This window comes from Argopecten irradians, chromosome 5, assembly GCF_041381155.1.
Source record: "Argopecten irradians isolate NY chromosome 5, Ai_NY, whole genome shotgun sequence".
Lineage (NCBI taxonomy): Eukaryota > Metazoa > Mollusca > Bivalvia > Pectinida > Pectinidae > Argopecten > Argopecten irradians.
Window position 1 is genome coordinate 26,939,273 of NC_091138.1, and position 22,162 is coordinate 26,961,434.

General features: G+C 34.7%; 2 protein-coding genes across 3 annotated transcripts; both read right to left on the reverse strand.

Annotated features, from left to right (window-relative positions):
- Window positions 1-114: 114 nt before the first annotated feature.
- LOC138323377 (von Willebrand factor A domain-containing protein 3A-like) lies at window positions 115-11,619 on the reverse strand (the record flags this gene model as incomplete). Its single annotated transcript, XM_069267962.1, is given in 26 exon segments — window positions 115-249; window positions 441-583; window positions 736-854; window positions 1,018-1,115; window positions 1,654-1,867; window positions 2,275-2,382; window positions 2,821-2,939; window positions 3,219-3,464; window positions 3,787-3,881; window positions 4,207-4,281; window positions 4,597-4,716; window positions 5,043-5,218; window positions 5,562-5,665; window positions 5,938-6,076; window positions 6,439-6,570; window positions 6,851-6,916; window positions 7,090-7,198; window positions 7,483-7,608; window positions 7,882-7,988; window positions 8,393-8,494; window positions 8,884-8,938; window positions 9,112-9,201; window positions 9,550-9,677; window positions 9,894-9,993; window positions 10,501-10,647; window positions 11,478-11,619. Coding segments are annotated over 26 exon segments (3,112 nt in total), but the record flags the coding sequence as incomplete, so codon positions are not given.
- A 4,742-nt stretch (window positions 11,620-16,361) lies between these two features.
- LOC138323378 (small COPII coat GTPase SAR1-like) lies at window positions 16,362-21,308 on the reverse strand. Of its 2 annotated transcripts, none has more exons than XM_069267964.1 (6): window positions 21,015-21,308; window positions 20,491-20,598; window positions 20,207-20,272; window positions 19,787-19,890; window positions 18,697-18,825; window positions 16,362-18,066 (listed from the first exon to the last, which is right to left on the reverse strand). In XM_069267964.1, exons 1-6 carry the CDS (start codon window positions 21,055-21,057, stop codon window positions 17,935-17,937), a joined length of 582 nt encoding a protein of 193 aa, XP_069124065.1. In that variant the 5' UTR covers window positions 21,058-21,308; the 3' UTR covers window positions 16,362-17,934. The 2 variants fall into 2 exon arrangements, with proteins under 2 accessions (XP_069124065.1, XP_069124064.1); XM_069267963.1 differs by having other exon boundaries at window positions 20,482-20,598; window positions 21,015-21,218.
- Window positions 21,309-22,162: the final 854 nt, after the last annotated feature.

Consider the following 22,162-nt stretch of genomic DNA (forward strand, 5'->3'; position numbering starts at 1 on the left):
AGGCTTGGCTATAACAGTGATTAATTACTTTAATCCACCCTATAAAGTACATATCAGACCTGGCTAGAACAGTGACTAATTACTGTAATCCACCCTATACATACCTAGCACCGAGTCTGTACAACTGATCCCAGATCAGGGCGGCCACCTCCTTCTTCAGCTCGTTCATGTAGGGGTCCATCGACCCTGAGGTGTCAATCAGAATCACACATTTCTTGTGGACCAGTGTTCCAAACACCCGGCGACTACCTAAATATCAGAGATTTCAAATAATTGACTATCACAGTTAAACATTTTGATGTTACAAGGTGATTTTAAAATTCTGAATACATGCACAGCAAACTTTAGGAATCTTACTGAACGATGTCTTTCCAATTTGAAATACACCGGACTCTGTCAAAATGACAATGCACTCAGTAAATATGAAAAGGTGTACTCACCACTAAGAAGCCATTGCAGACGTTTGAGGTAACGTCGTAAGACTTTCTCCGTCTGAGCCTCGTAGTCCTTCAGCTCATGAGGAAGCAGCTGTAAGTGTTTTATGGTGCCTTTTACATTCACTGTGGGGAAAATGTCACAGTACCTAGGAAGAGGAAAAGAATAAAACATCAATTTGAAATCATTTATTTAACACTCAACTGTTACAATTATTTAACCCTAGCAAGGAATCGTTTGAATTGTAGCTAATACTCATACAGAAGAAAAAGACAATAGTTGTACCTAGTATATACCTACTTAGCTGATACATTTTTCTGGAGACTTTTGACACTGTTCTCTTTGTGTTTACAGTCTGGTCCAGACACCATGCGGTTTAGGTCCAGTTTGAGCTTTGAGAGACTGTACAGCCTCAACCACTGAAATGTAAACAAAAATAATAAAACCAGGTTCAGTTATTAAAATTTGAGAAAAAGAAGTATCACTGATTGAATTTGATCACTTTGTCAATATTTGTAGAACTTGAATCAGCACACAATTTGATGAAGCTGTTAATCCTTATAGTTTATGATAACACCTCACCTCCTTTGATGTCTGGACATCCTCATGATCTGGGATTGTGACGTCTACTACACCTCTTCTCACAGACTTGGCAGCTGGGTACTTCCTGAACACTGTACCTATTATACCAAATGTCAAAGTCACATAGGTAAGGAGAATAATTGTGAAAATCAACCAGCTTCCTATATATTGACCTAAGTCACAGACTGATACTTATATAAAATGTCTAAACTTAATCACAACTACATTTTGTTGTACAAGTATGATAAATGAATGTGAGGATGTCATATACGAAAGGAGAATTAGAGGTCAAAAAGCATTCCTTTTAGATAATCTATCAACTTTCATTGCATATTAAGTACCTGACAACGGCCCAAACTACCTTAAACATATAACCAAGAGCAAAAATTTGTAGAAAATAAATCACTTTTTCTATTTCCTTTGAGGCCAAATGTAAGAATCATCATAAGAAATTACATTTAATATTTTATCTCATTAAAGAACACAGTATTTTATCTCCTCTACTTTTGGGATGGGATCTAACCCTGCTATGGCATATTGAATTACCTACTTTTGCAAGGTAACTTTTATCACAATGAGACCTTCATCTGTTTTAAGCATTCATATCACATACTTAATACCCATCACATCTGTTACCTGTTCCATCACCAGTTTGGCCTTTGGTATCGAGGAAGAAACTTGATGTGACAACTTTCTTGGTTTTGACTCGTGCCATGGGATCCTTAGCTGAAATTGGTCGCTCCCTGGTGGTTGTTCGAGTTGTGGTCTCCCGTGCAGTTGTAGCACTTGTTGGTCGCTGTAGGCGTAGTGATGTCGTGGTCTCTCTCTCATATTCAGTTCGTGCACTTCTCTATACACAAAAGAAAAAAATGTACATATTACATAACAGAAGTTGGTTTCTAAATGCAAAACATTTCTTATTTTTGAACTCTCTGTGCATCTGAAAAGTTAATTAGCCCTGGACAGTTGAAGGCTAATTTTTATATAATAATAAATTCATATCATTAAATAAATTTTAATTTATGTACAATCATAATTATACTGAAAGATGTATTCTAAATTCTAGCTTCTTCTTAAATTTGTTGTTCAGGTATCCCCAAACTGACACATCTATCTATTAGTACAAACTATATCAAACTCATTGGCTACATATACATAACAGTTTATTGACATGATTGTACTAGAATCACCAGTGACAGTGACTACACAAAGTAATTTGCCATTTTCATTTTACTAATCAACTACAATGGTACTTACTGGTTTCACCTGTTCAATAGGTAGGCGGGGACCAGGCAGGGCACGTTGTTTGAGATGTGAGAACTCTGGGGCAGGTAATGCCTTTATCTGGTCAAGGTATTGATGGTGCTGTAACAAACAAATATATTGATCAGCAAGGTAGATATTTTACAGGGATATAATCCTGTGTCAATGTGTGACTGTAAACGTTAAATTTCAGATAAACTATTTAACTATCTTTAAGAATATCTAAAAAATTAATTGCTAAATAAACCATATGGAATATCAATGTAGTGTTGAAATGATAGGCATTGATTACAAGCCAGCGTATCAATACTATAATGAGGTACAATCTGGATCATTCAGCTGTCCTGTTTTCAAGATACTGTCAACATGCTTGGCCTCCAACATGTCACCACAAAATGAAGGTTTGACATAATTTAGGTCAACAGTTTTTTTTAAATTAAACTAAAGATATGTACATGGAAAGGTGTATTATTCCCATAATAATTCACTGCTCATTATTATAATAAGATTATACAGTATTATCCCTAAGGTTATACATACATATCTGTCTCTGTACTTCTTTTTGACTGATTCCACCAACATCTGCACCTTCCTGGAAAAGTTGAGGGCTTTGTCTATCTCAGCTGTGATGTGTTGGATATCATCATTCTCAATGATTCCTACAATGGAATTTGAATTAAGTGCCAAAAGAGTTAAACAGTTTTCAAATTGATTATGTAATGCCTAGCCATGGAAAAGCCTAATGTTATACTGCTAAAATTTTGTTTTCTTGTTTTTAGTTAAAATCACGAAAATGTTTATCTGTGTAAATAACCACCTTTAACGGTAATGAATATTGTAAACCATACAAAAACTGACATAATTCATGATCAGATAGGCCATTCCTTCCAATCATTATCAAATCAAGGAATCAAACCTATATACTAGATAAAGTGTACCTGTTTCTCTGAACCAATGGAATCTGCCATTACTGCAGTGTGCCATATTTCTCAGAACCTCGGACGTCCTTGTAATATTGGCATAGCGACCGGGGATAGCTCCGTTGGAATTATAGTCATCAACATTGAACAGTACCACATGTAACTTTACATTCCTTCCTGATGTGGACTGTTCAATGAATGACGAAGCCACATCCAATGTCTGATCAGGTACGCCGCTGGTGAACAGGTAGATACCCTCAGGCTCTGTAACGAACACATCAGTATTATACAGCAGGTCATGTCAGTACAACACAAGGTATACAATATTAGGTTTGGTTTTTTTTTTTAAATTAAAACCTTTTATACTTAAATAATAATTAAAATATTAGATCTTGAACCCACATTTTGTTTAAAAAAAAGTTTTAACATTGAAAAGTTTGCTGATTTTGTGGTGCAAGGGGAGGCAATTCTCTAAAAAGTGGTTTCTGCCATTTTGAGAAACATTTTATTCTACTTTTAAATATGCAGCTCCCTTAGGAGTGAATGAAATTTAAATGTGAATCTATATATTATATGATTTATTTACCAATATGGTGACTGGCTTCCTGTTCATTCTCCATAGCCAGTTTGAAGGCAGACAAGAAGTTCCTGCTACCTCCACACTGTAGATCCAGAACCCACCTGTATAGAGTTTAACACATTGTTAGCATTTATCAACTTAATCCACCTGTACTAGCAGTTTAACATCAATAGCATTTATCAATTTAACAGAGAAACAATAGCCTTTTCTTCATATATAACAATCATATATTTCCTTAAATATGACCTCTTCTCTGAGTAACAGCTCAGATTAAGTGCGAGAGAGCTGACCACATTTTGTGATGGACTAGAGAAGAGTTACATACATCAGTAACTAATAAAATAACTGATATTTATTTGAAATTTTAATTGAATATGGCTCTAATGCATGAATATCTAATTTACAAGTTTTATTACTATAACATACTTCCATGCATCCTGCAGATTCTCTGGTGTTGGTTTCATCATTATTGGACGCCATCCGACGGCCTTACTACCAAACCTTAAGTCAAGAATAATAAAATCAAAACAATGTAAAACAAAGTTATAGGTTTTGATAATAATAACATGTGCTCAGTAACAATTATAAAGCACAAATGACAGATCAGTTCACCATTCAAACTGTCTATACATTGTATCTAATGACAAGTCAACCTTAAACAGCATATCTATAGTTAAATGTACCACTAAAATGTTTTAGTATATGATAAAATTCGATAAAATACAGAAAAATGACTAGAAATAGTTTTAAATGGGGATGTTTTAATTTACAGAAATTCTATTAACGTTTTGAAAAAAGTGTCCAAATAATACTTACGCAATTATGTTAAAGAAGTTTTTGTTGGCGAGTTGTTGTTCCAACAGAAGTCGAAGGGAGTGTTGGATGTGAACCAGATAGTTGACATTGGACACAGAAAGATCCACCAGGATTACAACACTAGAAACACAGGGAATCCACTGTTTTAACAGGCATATTACGATAGATACTTTATTAATGAAGCAATACATATCTGCAGGTCCTCACCATAACTAATACGTCTATTAAGATGTAAAATCTAAGATGAAGTTAGATTGATGACAAACTTGATGAAGCCTAAGTAAGTGTATGAACACATTTAACATATGACTCAAGTAAACATCAAAGAGTGTTTAAGCCTAGACTAACCAACTTAAAACCCAACTAACCCCACCCTAAAAATGGTTCCCTAACAACTATTAATTGTACACCATGACCTCTTTGTGATTCAAGTGTTGATAACTCACTTTTTCTCAGTAACTGTTCCAAAAATTCTCCGGCTGCCACAGGCTAGCCAGTTGATGCGGCGTTCATACAGAGTGACTACTTCGTTAAGTTGTTTCTGGTACTCAAACAAATGGGTCATATCCACGTGGATGTTCTTCATCGAACCATCATGCCACTGGAACTGCACCATGGCTTTCTATAATACAAATATCAAAAGTACATTGTAGTACCAAACACAGTCCTTGTTATTAAAGCATGAGACAAACATGTTACACTAACGTTTTATAAAAGAATCATTTGTTAAAGCAATTCTTCTTTATACAGTTAATTTCTAAAAAAACAGAAATTACAAAAAGGATTCTGGTAATGTATAACAAGACACAGACAAATTACAGGTAGGCTAGATGTATGATTTTATTTTAATAATACATGATATAATTTTATCAAAATGATGTAATGTTATATCTTAATTATTTCATATGATTCGTTTCTTAGACTTGCATACAATGTATTGCAGGTAAAAACCTGTCTATCCTTACCTCGTGAACCTGTGACTGAACAGCCTTTTTGATGACAGGGATGAACTCTTCCTTGTAGGAGTAAGCATTTGGTGCCAGTACCTGGTACAGATCTAGACGCTTCGCTACAACATACAAATTTAAAATACAAATTGAATTATCAAAGTTATGGTTCCAAATGTAAACATAATTTAATTTGAATGTAGGTATTCAAATTTTTAAATATTTCAAAATGAATACAAAGATGAAATTTAGTTGATATTAGCAAAATTGCTGAAACAAAAATCCAAACAAAAACCTTTTGAAATTAAATTGAAATACCTTTACATTGTCATATAGAGTTATAAAGAATATAAATACTGTTGTTAATTGCCACACATACGAGTGTTGTTTATACCTTTGAGGCCATGCTGTTGTATCCAGTTGATGGAGGTCCTTGGTTGGAACTTTGGCATTTCTATGCGTAGTGGGAGATCGTGACCAGGAGGGCGAGGCAGGAACCGAGACTGAGGCAGCTTAGCTACTTCTGTAGTGATCTGTTCACAACAATATAGAGAATCAACATTCTACTACATCTCGTCTAGCTTGCACATTCCAAATTTGTAACAATGACATTTTTTATAATCTGATGAATGCATTGCGTTTACTTGTTAATCGGTTATTTGTCCTGTGAAAACCACAGGGAACTGTCACAATTTATAGGAAAATACAGAGCCACTTAAAGGACTGGTCTTCATGTGGTAGCTAGTGGCTTGACACCATACTTTGATCTTCTAATCCTTAAAGTGTTCTATTAACTAAACATCTTTCAATACTATAAGAAGAAACACTTTCAGGATGAAGCTCTGAGAAGGATCAACACCTAGTAAAACAAGTAGTTAATGGTTTTGTGACTCACCTCATTCATAATGCTGATGAGAGCACTGCCCATCATACCATTGCGCATTTCTTTGATCTTGTTGATGACATCCTGACACTTCTGTATCTCCTTGAGTATCACGCTTATTTCTGTACCCGTGTAGATTTGTTCCTGTGGTTATATAAATACCAAATTAACTATACATACTCATGACAAAAATTAAACGTTTCCTACAGTGTTTATATACGCAGGTGTATAACTGGTTGGATTGATTTGTGTAAAATTAAGAAGAATAAAAAGTGGATGACTATTTTACATAAAATCTTAAATCATTTTGTAAATAATTTCATTTTTTAAAATAGACATGTTTATAAAATATGTAATTGCATAAATACTATACAAACAAGGTACTTGAATTTTGATCTGTGAACCTAGTATTAATGATACCTACCTCACAGCTAGCTGTGTAACAATGGTAACTCCCTCCTGATGCATCGGACAGGTGTCTCAGGGTTATCTGTCAATCAAAAACATTTCATACGACATTATAACCTTCTAATTAACAAATACCATTGTTTTAAACGATAGGAATTTATGCTTTACATAATAAATATATGCTTTTAATATGTTGTTCTATTACCACATATATGTAGCCCATGCTTAGGTAGAAGCCGATGTTGCTATACTTACATTCGTAAGGTGATTACTGCAGTCATAAGCTACTGTCTGTAACGGTCTCTCCTCTCCGACACCCATCTGATGGATATAGTCACACAGAATCTCCGAGCTCTGGTCAGGTCTGCATCAAATCACATACACATTCACTTACAATGACAAAACTATAGTGAAGTTGATTTCTCTTTATAAGGCTTCTATCAGATTATAAGATATTGTTTTATGGAATGTATTTGTTCCAATACAAAACAATTTGTAGAAAAAAGTACACTCATATATGTGTTTCTAGGATGTTACGTGTGTAACCATATAGCATTTTTACACTGCCAATGATGGTATTCCTGGAGATATATAACTTACTATATGTAGAATATAAACCTGGAAATGGTTGTAACATGTAGAACTTACACACTGCCGAGGATAATGACTACTGAGTCAATGTCCTGGATATTCATCACATGTTTCATCGCCTTCAGTAGGTTACAGCCACCCGAAGACTTCATTCTCATCACCCACTCCTTAGCTTCCTCAATACTACCGAGGAAAATAAACAAAAAATGTCAAGAAATGTTTCTGTAGGTTTTATAGAGGCGAAATATGTATACTCTGAATTGTTTTTCAACATGCCTTCATCATCAGTAACCCGTAAACATTGTCCACATACATTTTAAGCATACATGCATTGTTGTTGCATGCATATAAACAACTCAAACTTCATATCTATTTCAAAACTGTAGGTCTTTTTAAAAGGTTCTGCATTTTGTCTCCATTTTATTAAATGGATATATAGTATCTACATGTACTTACATTCTACAGTTGACATCCCGAGCGACTGGCCAAAGTGGATCTATGTCTGTACCGAATGACATCAGGTAAATAGCTGACCTTGTAGTAAGCTGTTCATCCAACATGTGCTGAAGTATGGATAAATATAAACATTTACATGTGGTTATTACCCTTCAGTCAATGATTACAGCAATTACCTTCACGCTTCAGTCTGGAACGTTGACGTATAGCAATTATACCTTCACTCTTCGGTCAGGTACATTGACTAACTTCAACCATACAGTTACACTTTTAACCTTCATACCGACAAACTTCCAACATTAAGACAGATATTATAACAATGACCTTTGAATTTGTCAAACAAAATACCAGCTGACTTCATATAATTCACCCTTACTATAAACATTACCTTCACCCTTTCATGAGATATTGCACATATGATCAAAAATATTTTAACATATATGATCATGATGTTCATACTTCAGTTTGATGAACCATTACACAAATGAGCACTTCCCCTTTAAATACTTACAATTAGAGATTCTTGAAAAGTTGTCAGTCTTCCAAAACCAGCATTGGCATCTGAGGTATCCACCAAAATAGCAACACGCTTTCCCCTTATGTTACCAAAAACCTACAAAGAAAAGAGCTGATTAAAATATCTCCTAGTCCTAACATAAAAGGAAAACATATCCATGGATGTAGATAACCTTATCAATGTTTGCCTTATACATCATAACATGTATCACATCTCTTTACATCATAATACTATATGAACTAATTAACATGTTGGAGCAAATGTAGACCAAATAATAGTGATAACCAATTTTTAGACTACCTCCGCTCTCGGTAAATGCTTCAGCTTTCACAGAAAAAACTTAGAAAAAAATTTCTTCAATGTTTCTTTCACTTTGACATTTAATAGATTTTCATCAATGATATGTAGTGAATTAGCTCAGTAAAAGGATTCAAGACTTGACAATACAAATTGTCTCAACCTTACTATCCTACATTTGTACCTACCCTTTTACTGCCCTGCAGAAGCCACTTGATTCTTTTTGTGTACATCTCTATTGCACTGAACGAAAGAAAGAAGGTATTACATGTGGAACATTATGAACATCCGGTTTAAGTACTGATGATATAAAATGAAAAAAACCCAACAATCAATAAAACCCAACAATCAATATTGATGTGTATAAACTTAAACGTATCATATCATTAATTTATCTTTTTAATGTTTATACTCACGTATTCAGACGATATTCAAACTCATTGACGTCGTAGGCCTCAAACTGTATGTGTTGTGATGGCTTTCCTGTTCTATGATCTGGTTGTAAACTGGAAATATGACAATTTACATTTAGTAGTAAAATTTAATTGAAAAATTTGATTAATACAAATATTTCATTACTTTAATAATGGTAGAGATGTTATCTAAAATAAAACTTGTCAATATAGAAGATCCAGTAAAATCTTATAAAAAACAATGTTATCCTGCTTATCGAAATTTTCTCTTTGATAAATCACCTACCAAATTGTAACTGGAGAACCAAAATCACAAAAAAGCATGCTGTGATAGAACAGCTAGGTTACTTCCCCTGAGCAAAACATGATGCTACCACAGTTTATCTCATCTTATTGCAAATCAAAAGAAATAACATTTATTGTGAGTGTAATGTTCCTTACTTCCCGACTTTTCCTTTGTCCACCAGATCCTTGAGGGTTAGCTGTAGGTACTCCAGACTGTGGAACTTCAGCCATTCCTCTGATGTCTGTAGCTCAGAGGCAGTCACAGCCTCAGCATTTTTTAGGCCCTAGGAAATAAATAACATTATCTAAAACACATAAGAAGACAAAAATCTAAATTAAATGAAATTTCAACAAGGCAGCAAAAGTCTTTATCTAAAACTTATTTGAAAGATACCACAAGAACAACTTCAACCATTAAAACAGATTTTGCACTAGCAGTACAACTTTATTTGAAAACAATGCGCTTTCAAGTCTATTCTGAACATAGAGAAATAGCTCACCATAAGGTCAATGGTTTGGTTAACATGAGTGACTGTCAGTGGGTGTGGGGGCCTAGCATTCTTTACCACAACAGGTTGCCACGGTACTAAACCACTGGAGCTAAAACATAAACATGCTTATAATAACATTCTCTCAAATACCTGAATGCTGAAGACTAATAGATTAATGAAGGTTCATAAACTAAATTTGTTAATTATCAGTGATTTGCTCATAAATATATGTAAAATGTTTGTGATTTTTTTTATGTTGGTTTACAACAGAGAGAGACAATGTAAAACTGATCTTACTCTGTCTATATTTAATTAGTGTTAACAGCATCGTTGTGGACACCTAAAATTTATGTTAAATTCAGATACATGTCCTATTTCATTGTAGAATAATAAAATATAAACTCTGAATAAAACAATCGGTTTAATTTGAAAAATTAAAAGGCAATATGTGTTGAGATTAGATAACAATTTTTTCATATTTACCTGCAATTAGTAATGATGAGAAATTTTCAATTATCATAACATATTTACAGAAGGAAATCATTTCCAAATTAATGTGCAATAAATCATGTGTTTTACTCATGAAAATAATGGGAAAACATATGACAAAACTTACACACTATCTTCACCAAGTAGTTCATCAATGTCTTCATCATCATCTGGGTCACCTTCTTCATCATCGTCATCATCATTGATAATACCAAGCTCCTGATCAGCATCAGAAATCACTTCTTTCTCGTCCTTTTCTTTGAAATTTTCCTCCCTTGAAATGCAGTAAAATATAAGATATGATAAATTGCCACATACAAGTTGTATAAAATGCAATGCATGTATATGAACAGGTAAAGCAACTTACATATCGTAAATAAAGGAATCATATGGCTAATGTAACGTTTTAGTTCTATCACAAAGAGGTTTTCGGATTATAGTCAAACAAGAACTGCATGAACAGAAATATATTATCATTTATATGTAAAAAAAGACATATAAGAGAAAGTGAAATTTTATAAGATTTAATTATATTAATCACATTCATGATTGGAAATAATTATGAAGCATACTTGGGTCTCATTGTGATGTTTTCGAATAGACACTTTATACAGAATGCTAGGAAGCTTAATTAGGCCTACTTGCATGATCACAGACAAATTTTGAGATTTTTTGTGGAAATCAGCATGGTAGTGTCTTTTATCAGAAGTAGACTTTATTCACTAAGTTTGCGTGGAAATCGTACAGATGCTATGGCGAGAATTGGTACTCGGCGAGGACTGGTCGCCTGTCTGTAGGACGTTTTTGTAACAGTCAATGAGCCGAAACGACCCGACACCATTTAGGCCCAAAATCTCTCCAGTGCACAATTAAGTGATTTATTTCTAGCAAACGATAAGAAATGTTTGATTCTTAGGGCAATTTATCAGCCAATGGCAAAAATCGAACTGCGAAGGCTGTACAGTCTAAGTAAAATCTGTCCATACGTTCGGTAGTCCTACTTTAGGACCGATAAAAACTCAGCGAGTGAAGTGACCAAAACAGACAGACTTTTTTCATAATAATCCTAAAATAACATTAATCGTCTAAATTATGTTATCTTACTCAGATTCCTCGATCACAGGATCGATATAGGGGTTTCTTCTTCCAAATATCCCTTCCATTTTATCGATATTTTCATGCACTGTCTAAAACTGCGGCCATTGTTGTTTTCGTGTTGCCAATACTGCGATAGTATCACACAAACGGAATATCTGTGCTGTGATTGGTTAATATTTTGAGCACCTGTTTTATGGCGCGCCTTTTTAGATTCTATATTAGATACACTATTAAATAGGCCATTATCACCTACAAGGACATACATTCGTACGCAGTCTGGTTGATATTTGGTTAAAATATCTATCAATCACGTTTTTATCATTTTTCGGCACGACTGCATCGGACGACCTCTTTTTGGGATTAGGAATAAAACGCTGAATAAAATGAGCCAGGTAGTAAAAGTTGGTCTTTTCATGCGCTCTATGTAAAATAAGATTTTAATACGAAAAAAACCCACCAACCAAAAGTCACAAATCGCACGATGCTGCAACTTTGTGGCCATTTCATGAATTATCTACTGCAATTAACAAACTTCTTTTCCCCAAATAAAATTCACATCATGTATATCAGATGTGAAGTAGGCCTATATAAGTGTATAAAAAGGGATCTGTTTATCAGTTACAGTTTATATAATCATGGGCCTACCAGATTGCACATGTATATAGTAAATAGATCTATATGTAGAGTATGTTTTTACCGATTTTTGATCAAAACCTCTTAGACGTTTACAATGGTCTTTGGGCACTCTGGTTCGTCCACAATTATATAAACTGTAACTAATTCTCAGATCCCTGTGTCATGTATGCAGAACTTTCTCCATAGCCTGAGCCAGTACAGGAATCCCCTTCATCGATGGCACTGTCCAAAGACAATTCCTTCGGAAATCAGTTCGATATTTACTTACATGTTACGCGATGCCTTTTTATGTAATAGAGACGGATATATTGAATCAATGTTCCGGATTTGCACAGTTTTACAATATACTAAATTTTAAGTTCACTTAGTCCGCACACAACATATATCTCATCTTTGTTTCTGTCTTGTTTTTACTTTTATCAAATATCTCCTAACGGAGGGAATCAGCAAGCCAAATTACTTTTTGCTCAAAATTTCCGATACGGAGGATACCGACATTATTAATTCTGATATCAGATACAGAAGAAGTACGATTTCCGATATCGAAAATTGTTTACCAATTCCTGATATTAGGAATAGAATTTCCGATATTTTCAAGAAAAAAGGTGCCAGCACTCTCCAAACTTTACAACGCCTGAATGATGATATATCGAGTTATTTTTATAAAAAGATGTTTCTTTTGTTGTATGCTGATAACACTGTTGAATCAGCAGAGGAAGTTCAGACCTTATATACATATGCAATAAATAGAAGAGTGAAAACTGACGGTAAAATACAGAAATATAAACAAAATTAAGTTTTTGTATTCTCAAGTCAAACACGTTTAATTGCGCATTTTATTTTCAATGAAGAATGTTAAAATATCGGAATCTTTTATAAATGTGGGCGCTTCATTAAACTATAATGGTTTGTTTGTTTGATTAAATTATCGTCTATTAATATTGAAAAACACCAACCTCTTGTCTATAACCACAAGGAAATCCATCAATGTCTCTCAGACAGACCCGTAATTGGGATCAAACTATTGCAGAACCTATCATATCCAATGTCTTGTTTCTGTCCAACAGTACAGCTAAAAAATGTACATGTATCTACAGAGAACTTCATAAATATCCAGAACTCATGTTAGAATATTCCCAACAATTAAATGTACAAAGTGTGTATGTACTATTGCTTGTTACTTTTACAAAGGAGCTGACAGCAGAGAAAATATTTAGAATTTCCTACAGTCAGAATGAAATACACAAGTATTAGCTTCCCAAAAAGCTAGATGGGCTACGCGGAAGCTTAACCCTTTGATTGGACAGAATATTGAAATTAAACAATGATATGATGATATTGTTTAGCAATTTTAATTGTTCTGTTGAAAGCCATTTTATAATTTGTGAGCTTGTGTTAGTGCAAGATAGCCAGGTCTTAGAGATTGGCAACTCCGCAATTTTTGCGATCTGCAGATGTACTTCTGTATGTGCTTAGGGATTTTTTAGATAAACTCTTAAACAGTTAAATACAACAAAATAAATTTGATATGTTATAAAAGTTCAGTAATTTTCAGATGGTTTGAGTACGATTTTGGATAGAAAAAATATATATTTTAACTTATATTTTAATAAAACAATATGTACTTCCGGTTTTGAATGTCTGATTTTCGAAAAACCAGGTAAAATTGCTGATTTTCATGCTTTCAAAAATCATATTAAATAACATCAATCGGGAAAACTGGTCACATCAAACCATGATATAATGTTTAAACTTTGAGTTGATGCAAAAATATCATGTTTAAAAGAATACACTTAAAAGTAGTTAGCCAAGGGAAAATGCCTATAAACTGGAGGTTCCTCTGCCTGTCACCAAAGACAAAGAAGGAGTTTCCAATCTCTGTGTATATATATTTCTGTACAGACGAACAGTTTTAATAATCCTTTTGCATGCTTCCAACAAATTAAAAAGGGTTTTGCAGAGATTGCTAAGCTCAGAGAAAAGGCAAAGAAAATATTGAACTTAATCTAATATGTTTCTCTGTTTTTCTATGGTCCGTTTTCATTCCACTTTTTAGTATGGACTGTCATCCCGCATTTTAGTATATGTTCCGTGTCCCGTTAATAATATGTCTGATTATTAAAGATGCTCCACCGCCGACAGAGCATAAATGATATTCCTCATTTAAACAATAATTGGTGTTCAGTAGTGTATATTTATGTCTAATTAACACAAAAAAAACAATATAAAATAATCTATTTTGCCTTTGGTGCATGTGCAAAAAGTACTTCATTCCATATAGGATATAGTGACACGGATTTTTTTTCAGAATGCAATTAATGATTTTTTATATTTTTAACTTGAAGTAAAATCAGAAGCTCAAACTTTTCAGTGGTGGTAATGGTGTTAAGTAACTTTTGTAACCGAAGGAAAATAATGCTGCTGTTTTTGATAGTGAAAAAATACCATTTGTCAGCGGTGGAGCATCTTTAATGTTACACGATGGTGATCTAAATTAAATAAGAAATATAAAAGTAATGTCTCGAACATGGTATACTACTACAGATATATTTGTTCCATCTGTAAATGGAACCAGATTTAATTAAAATGTCCGATTAATTTATAGAAAATTCTTATTCAGAATACTTTACCACGAATGCTTGTTCTACACCGAAATCTAATTAAAGGATGCAAGCGCACACGTGACCATGCTTTATCAGGAAGATGGCGTCCGAATCCGGACAGATTAAAGTCTGTTTCCGTAATTCGTTTTAATATTACTTCAACAGGCAGTGCTTGTAACACACCGAACATCCATCTGATTCAAGCGTTCTTGCTACATGGCTATCCTGCAAGATGGCGTGATTTGCATCCGATTCTAACTGCTACGCCTCAAGCGGCGTAGCAATCAAGCGGCGTAGCAAAAATGTATGTGTATCTGTGTCACACTTCGCGCTAGATGTATTCATCCTCTGCGTAACGGCTTTCCGCTAGGGTCATGTAAGGACGGCCTCCCATGTATGCGGTGTATAGTGCTATGAAGTGCATGGATCGTGTTTTGGAAGACTGCGGTATATTCATGTTGTCTTCTTGTATATAGGAACTCTTGTCCTTTATATAGTGCTTTATCACTGAGGCATGCCGTCGAAAATACCAAGCAACACACCCAGCACGGTCACATTATAATGACAACGGTTGAACTAGTCGCCCCACTCCCTAATTGAGCGCCAAGCAGGAGCAAAAACTAACACATTTGTAGCCTCATTTTTGGCATTCTGTTGAGCGCTCACCCCTTTAAGATAGGTTATGGGTTCTGTCCCAGGGCCGAAACACACCAAATTATAATGGTATCCTCACTAAAGCAAATATTAGCGGAACAGACGATCATGTTTGTTTGATTATTTTAACGTCCTATTAACAGCCAAGTTCATGTCAGGACGGCCTTCCATGTATGCAGTGTGTAATGTGTGTGAATGCGAAGAACGTGTTTTGGGAGACTGCGGTATGTTCGTGTTGTGTCTTATTGTATAGTGGAACTGTTGCCCTTTTTATAGTGCTATATCACTGAGGCATGCCGCCGAAGACACCAAGCAAAACATCCCACCAGGTCACATTGTACTGACAACGGGCGAACCAGTCCTCCAACTCCCGGTATGCTGAGCGCTAAGCAGGAACAGAAACTACCACTTTTATATACTTTGGTAAGTCTCGGCGAGGGGACAAACCCAGAGCCTTCCACACTGGGGCGAACGCTCAACTCAAGGCCAAAAGTGAGGCGGTGCGAAGGGAGGCATGAGGAAAGATTAAAGTCAGTTACCTACTCCAATGAAGAAGAGAAAAGATAAGATCCTAAGGGCACACAGACGATGAAAACTGTATTTGCTGTTTATAAAATGTCTCTTTCAAAATTGCCACTTGATTTACAATTGAAGATTTTAAAATTACAGGTAATTGATAAAGTCATTTAAGTCCTTTCCTGTATGAAATGTGTTGTGTGTGTGTGAACGTCTGTATGCGGAATATCTCCCTGTAATAGTGGAACAAATGATCTTTATTGTATAGTGCTTCGTAAATAAAATATGAATCAACACTTTTTGTTTGCTTCTATGCACCGTCAAATGTATTTATGCATTTCCTATTTTTTACGATATGTATTGCACTTTATCTTCTAGTGTTTTACAGAAATTGTGGCTTGTTTTATTGATTTGTGTGTGTGTGTGTGTGTATAAATGCAAATTAGTGGGTGGCACGGCAGAATAAGTTTATTAAGAAGCATTTATTTAACAATTGATTTTATTGAACAATACCACAAGCGTATAACCACCAAACAATATCACAGTCATAATACAATAACATTGTCAACATGGCTGTGGTGGATCGAAAATAGAACTCTCTAGATTATAAGTAAAATCGAACATAGTACTATCGTAGTTACTATTCCAATTAAATATTATAGATAAGCATTCGGTAAAAGGAAGAAAATAAATCTGCCATGTATGATACCAGAGTTCTATCGCAGACATTAATTGCAGTTTATTAAAGATGAAAATATTACAGTTTTATGGAAATCTCTCGTTGACAAGCTTCAAAGCATGCAAACAAAACAGATTAGTGATTTTTGAGTATGTTTTGCTCTTGTCCGAAACTCCGAATAGAGGTAATATAAGGTAACATTGGTAGTATAATATGATCAGCGGGAGTGAACTGTTTAGCGTCTCTAGTACCATGCTAAGTAAGATAACACTTCAAAATGGGCAAGAGTCCCATTTATAAATACCAGGAGGCACAACACGAGCATACCACAGTCTCTCAAGACTAATTTCATGATCACATGGTAATGAATTGCATTGGCACTGCATATATAAATAACAATAAACAATAACAAGGATAGATGAAAAATAACAACCAGTTTCACACTACTTCACATACATCACACGAGCATGTCATGTCACGTAAATCTAGTTATTGGACATATTATTACGTTTCTTGTTTGTATAATCATTTGATAACAAATATTAAACAAATGTATCATAAAACAATATTTTTTATATTGTTAAGATAAAGCATCGCATTTATAAAACAATAAACTCATATCGACTATGGACCTACTGCGAATATGAAGCATACCGTATATAACTGTTTATAACCGATTCAGAGGTTGGTTAAACATTCTAATGACACAGCAAACCTGTGCCAGAACGACATAGACCATTGTATCTAGGTTGATTGACAAATGAAGTTGCCAAGGACTCAATATATTGTCTATATTATATTCATAGAGAATATCTATCATCAATTAGGATGTTTACTTACTGATAAGTAAAACTTGGAACAATACAATACTCACATAACTCACTCTGATTTACCACACGCCCCAATATCGTACATGCAAATAATTACATAATATTAATAATAAAAACTATATAATTTGTTGATAAACCTAAAAACATTAAATAATTAATCACATATGGCTGAAATGTCCTAATGCCATCTGATTTATGATATATGTCCATTACTGTTGCTAAAGGCAACCAATGAATAGACACGAAATTGATAGCCAGGCAGCCAGCCATCGTGAGTAATATCATGCCTTTGCCATCAACCGACACACTTTAGGGATATTCACTATTCGGCATTGAACTACAGAAAAGTCATTTTCCTGCCTATTCATTGGTCGGATTGAAGGTTGGCTTCCAGGCCAAAGAAGGTCCATAATATATCTATCATTTAGTCGCCTTTAGTATCCACTGACAAGTCCATATTGGTATTTAGTCGCCTTTATCAGCCACTGACAAGTCCATATAGATATTTAGTCACCTTTATTATCCATTGACAAGTCCATTTCTGACTATTTATTGGTCGCCTTTGCCAGCCACCGGAAGGCGTCACCATACCCCTGCTTCTTCAGAATACTACACATAAACAGTTGGCACTCCCGACGAGGAGAAGTGTCCTTCTCTGTCCTCTGGTATATCTCCTCCTAGAACATAAATGTCAGTGTAAATAAGGATGGTGTTACACATTTAAAACACAAGTGTGTGTAAAAGTGTATATAGAGACCAATTAGTGACAAATGCCACATTCTGACTATAAAAGGATTTGCAAGGATTGACGTCCTACTAACAGACGGGACATTTACGGACGGCCTCCCATGTTGAAGCACGATAACTACGACAGATTTATGCCCAATATGTGATGATTTAATAAATGGAACTCATATTCAAATGATAATTAAATGACAATGAGAAAGACAAACACCACCATTGGGTGATAAGAAATCTGCATATTAATTTTAGACGATCAAATCTGATATGATCCTAGAATGAGTACCAGATAAACTTCTATTGCGAAATAAGAGATGATCGTAATACCAAACACACATCTAAAGACCAAGGGTACCTTTCGTGAAAATTTGAGAATTATACTTGGACATTGGACAAAGCAAAAGAAAAGGTATCGCAAAAATACACATTATATACATGTATGTAATTAAGAAAGGAAGGGCGAGACGAAATTCAAGATTCAAATATTAAAATTAAATTAGCCATATCAAAGACTAGATTTATAACTTCCAAACATATGTGCATACATACATATGGATTGTACTGACCTTGAATAGATGGCGATGTAGTCCGAATTTCATGATCAACTCCTCTTTGCCGATAGCGTCCCCTTTGTCCGTTTTGTTACCCAGTATCAAAAGTGGAATTGGGGGTATCTCGGGATCTTCCAGGATCCTCTGTTACGTCAAATACATAAATACATGGTTTATCTTATATAGAATCCCTCCCATGGGAACCCTGCAGGTAGGGCGTTAGAATTGTACCTGCTGCCCCTATTGCATGATCGTAAAAGGCGACTAAATTTCGGATCTTTTCTTTTCTTCCTAACTGACTTCCTAATGCCTTCCTTGGCACCGCCTCACTTTTGGCCTTGCGATGAGCGTTCGCCCCTGTGAGGAAGGCTCTGGGTTCTGTCCCCTGGCCGAGACACACCAAAGTCTATAAAAGTGGTAGTTTCTGCTCCTGCTTAGCGCTCAGCAAACGGGGAGTGAGACGACTGGTTCGCCCGTTGTCAGTATAATGTGACCGGGTGGGGTGTGTTGCTTGGTGTCTTCGGCGGCATGCTTCAGTGATATAGCACTATAAAAAGGGCAATAGTTCCACTATACAAGAAAACATAACATGAATTTACCGCTGTCTCCCAAAACACGCACCTCGCACAACATACACGCAACACATCGCATACATGGGAGGCCGTCCTTACATGACCATAGCTGTTAATAGGACGTTAATTAATCAAACAAACAAATAACAAAACCCATGGGAAGATCATTTTTGTTCTTCGTGGTTTTGTTTGCAAGACATAATGTACAAAATACGTTATATATTAAATATTGGTAAACTGTACTACGCGAGAGTTTATTTTTTTGTCAGATTTGATCTTGGATATGTTCATGCATACAGTCTTCAAAAATAATTTTGTAGTTTTATAACTGAATGACGATCACATTATATATAATACTTCCCCAGTATAAAATATGTTATGTGTGTAAACTGTATGTCTTGCAATAGTGGAACTATGCCCTTTACTAGTGCTATATCACTGAAGCATCCCTACCGGTCACATTATATCTTTCAAAGAATCTTTTTACCACACTTATGAGGAAAGGGAAAGTTAGGAAAGTGTAATGTTTTTACCGTGAGTTCGACCCTGCTCTCCTCGAGTCTCTCTCTATCAGCCGAGTCGATGATAAAGACAATGCCGTCTACAGCAGGGAAGTAATCCAGCCAAACCCTCCTCACTATTGGGACATAGAAAAAGGAAATGTAAGTATGAAATGAACAGATGTTATATATAACCAAAATACTGAAAATAGCATCAGTAACAGACTATTGGCATAACTTATATACTACAAATTTTCCGTCAAAATAAATCCAAACTACCAATAGTATTTAACCACAAAAAAGGATTACTTCTCCTTACAGCATTCAATTTACAATAGGAGCATCATCAAATTAAATAATTAATTTATTCCCTTTTTCAATACCAGATAGCCAATCATGACTTGTTTTAACCCTAGCTCTCCCCAATGAATAACGGAATTAGACTGTACTTACTTACTACATGACCTCCGAGGTCATATGCTTGTATAGTAAGTCCACCAACGGCCATTTCCTCACATCCTGTTGTCCGAAAAGTAAAAGGGATTTATTTTCAAATACAAATTTTCGTCAATTTTCAAGTACCCGAAAGTGTATAAAAATTTAAATTTGAATATCGATTATGTAGTTATTTATTATCTTGATCCACTTTTACAAGATATAATTGATACTTTGATATACACAATCATTAGTATCTATACTATATTAAGATGACTATCACTAAAACCCACGTGCTTGACCTGTAGGTGGAAACTGCACTAAACGTCCCGTCTTAAGCATGTTCAATAAGGTCGACTTTCCAGCGTTGTCAAGTCCAACTATCATAATCTTAGCTTTTCTGTTGAACCCTAAAACAAATATATTTTTTTAATATAATACCGCAAATTCGTAATTATAACCAAAAGAACTATTTACAAATTAATGCACACAACGCAATAAAAAAGATAGATAGGTTAGTAAATGAAGTTTCAAAGACTCAGCCCACTCTGATGTAAAACTGTTAATTCATATTATTTGGTGACTATATATCTATACGTATACACCATGTACCTCTATGGCGTCTCTCGTTTATAAACTTTACTAAACTACTGTCACAAATACCGATTAATCGAAAATTAACTATAACTAGTTATTTCTATTTTCAATCGATAAATGCATAAGATGTGTTAGTAACTACTTTTAACTCCCGCAAAATCAATACCCTAAAAATGTCTAATTAGCCGGTTTCAGGCGCGAAAAGCGCTGAAACAATACGGATACATACCGAATAACTGTAGGAAAGACTGTATCCAATCCCACAAAAACATCTTGATATGTTTTGTTGAAGTTCTGGTTTAATAAATTCACTGCTCTAGTGTGGTGTAGAAAAATGAACCTGACACAGTTGTAATATTCTGGCATATTTATACACGGGTACCACATCATAACCTATTACTTGTTCTCACTGACACGGCAAAGGCAACGTAAACACGGCCACGTGGCTAGCCGTGTTAGAGTTACTCCCCTTTTGGCGTTTATGTATTTGGTTGCCCTCGTACCAGTACTAGTATATGTTAATAGACGACGATGCACTAAATATAGCTTGGCTTATTAAATAGCCTATGATATTGATATACATTTGTAATTAAAAACATATTTTTTGTACATTATCATTGAAGTAAAAATCTCTTTTATAATTACGAAAAGTATTATAAAAATCATCGTTCAATTATTGTGATCCGATGACGCATTTCTAATAATAGAACTCTTTTAAGTCCTTACGTGTCGTAAGCCATGTTTGGTCCAAACAGTTTTTTTTTCCAAATGCATTACACCCTTCGTAATCTACTTAAAATAACCAAATCTTCTATTTATTATACATGTAGATCCATAGGCCTATAATATGATAAATACATGTATATCAAATAGTTAGAGATTAATATAAATGAATATCTAATAACAGCCGTTCGTCATATTGACGGTTTTGTTGCTTGACATTTGACTTTAAATATATTTTATTAACCAAAAGGATAAAATATTTGACGCAAGTTATTACAGCTGATGAAGCCACCTCATTACAAATTTTAAGTGACGTTGTACCTATCAATTTTTTTCTATGAGCAGTTAAATGTGTTTGACAGATAGCTAAACAAATGGTAACCACAGCGTATACAGTTTGAGTCTTGGGCCAAAACAATATGGCGGAGATCGTGCTTTAAAAGCACTGCAGTTGCGTCTAAATATGGTATAAAGAATGTTCAATATTATATCATCACGTAGGTACTAAGAGGTTACTAAAATAGGGAAGTTAGAAAAAAGGGACGGTTTGAAAGATGAGAAGGATATGGTTGTACGTACATAAATTCTTATTAATAGGCTAGAACGCAATAACTAAAACGTAAGAGAGAAAAAAGTATTGATATACCTTTTCTT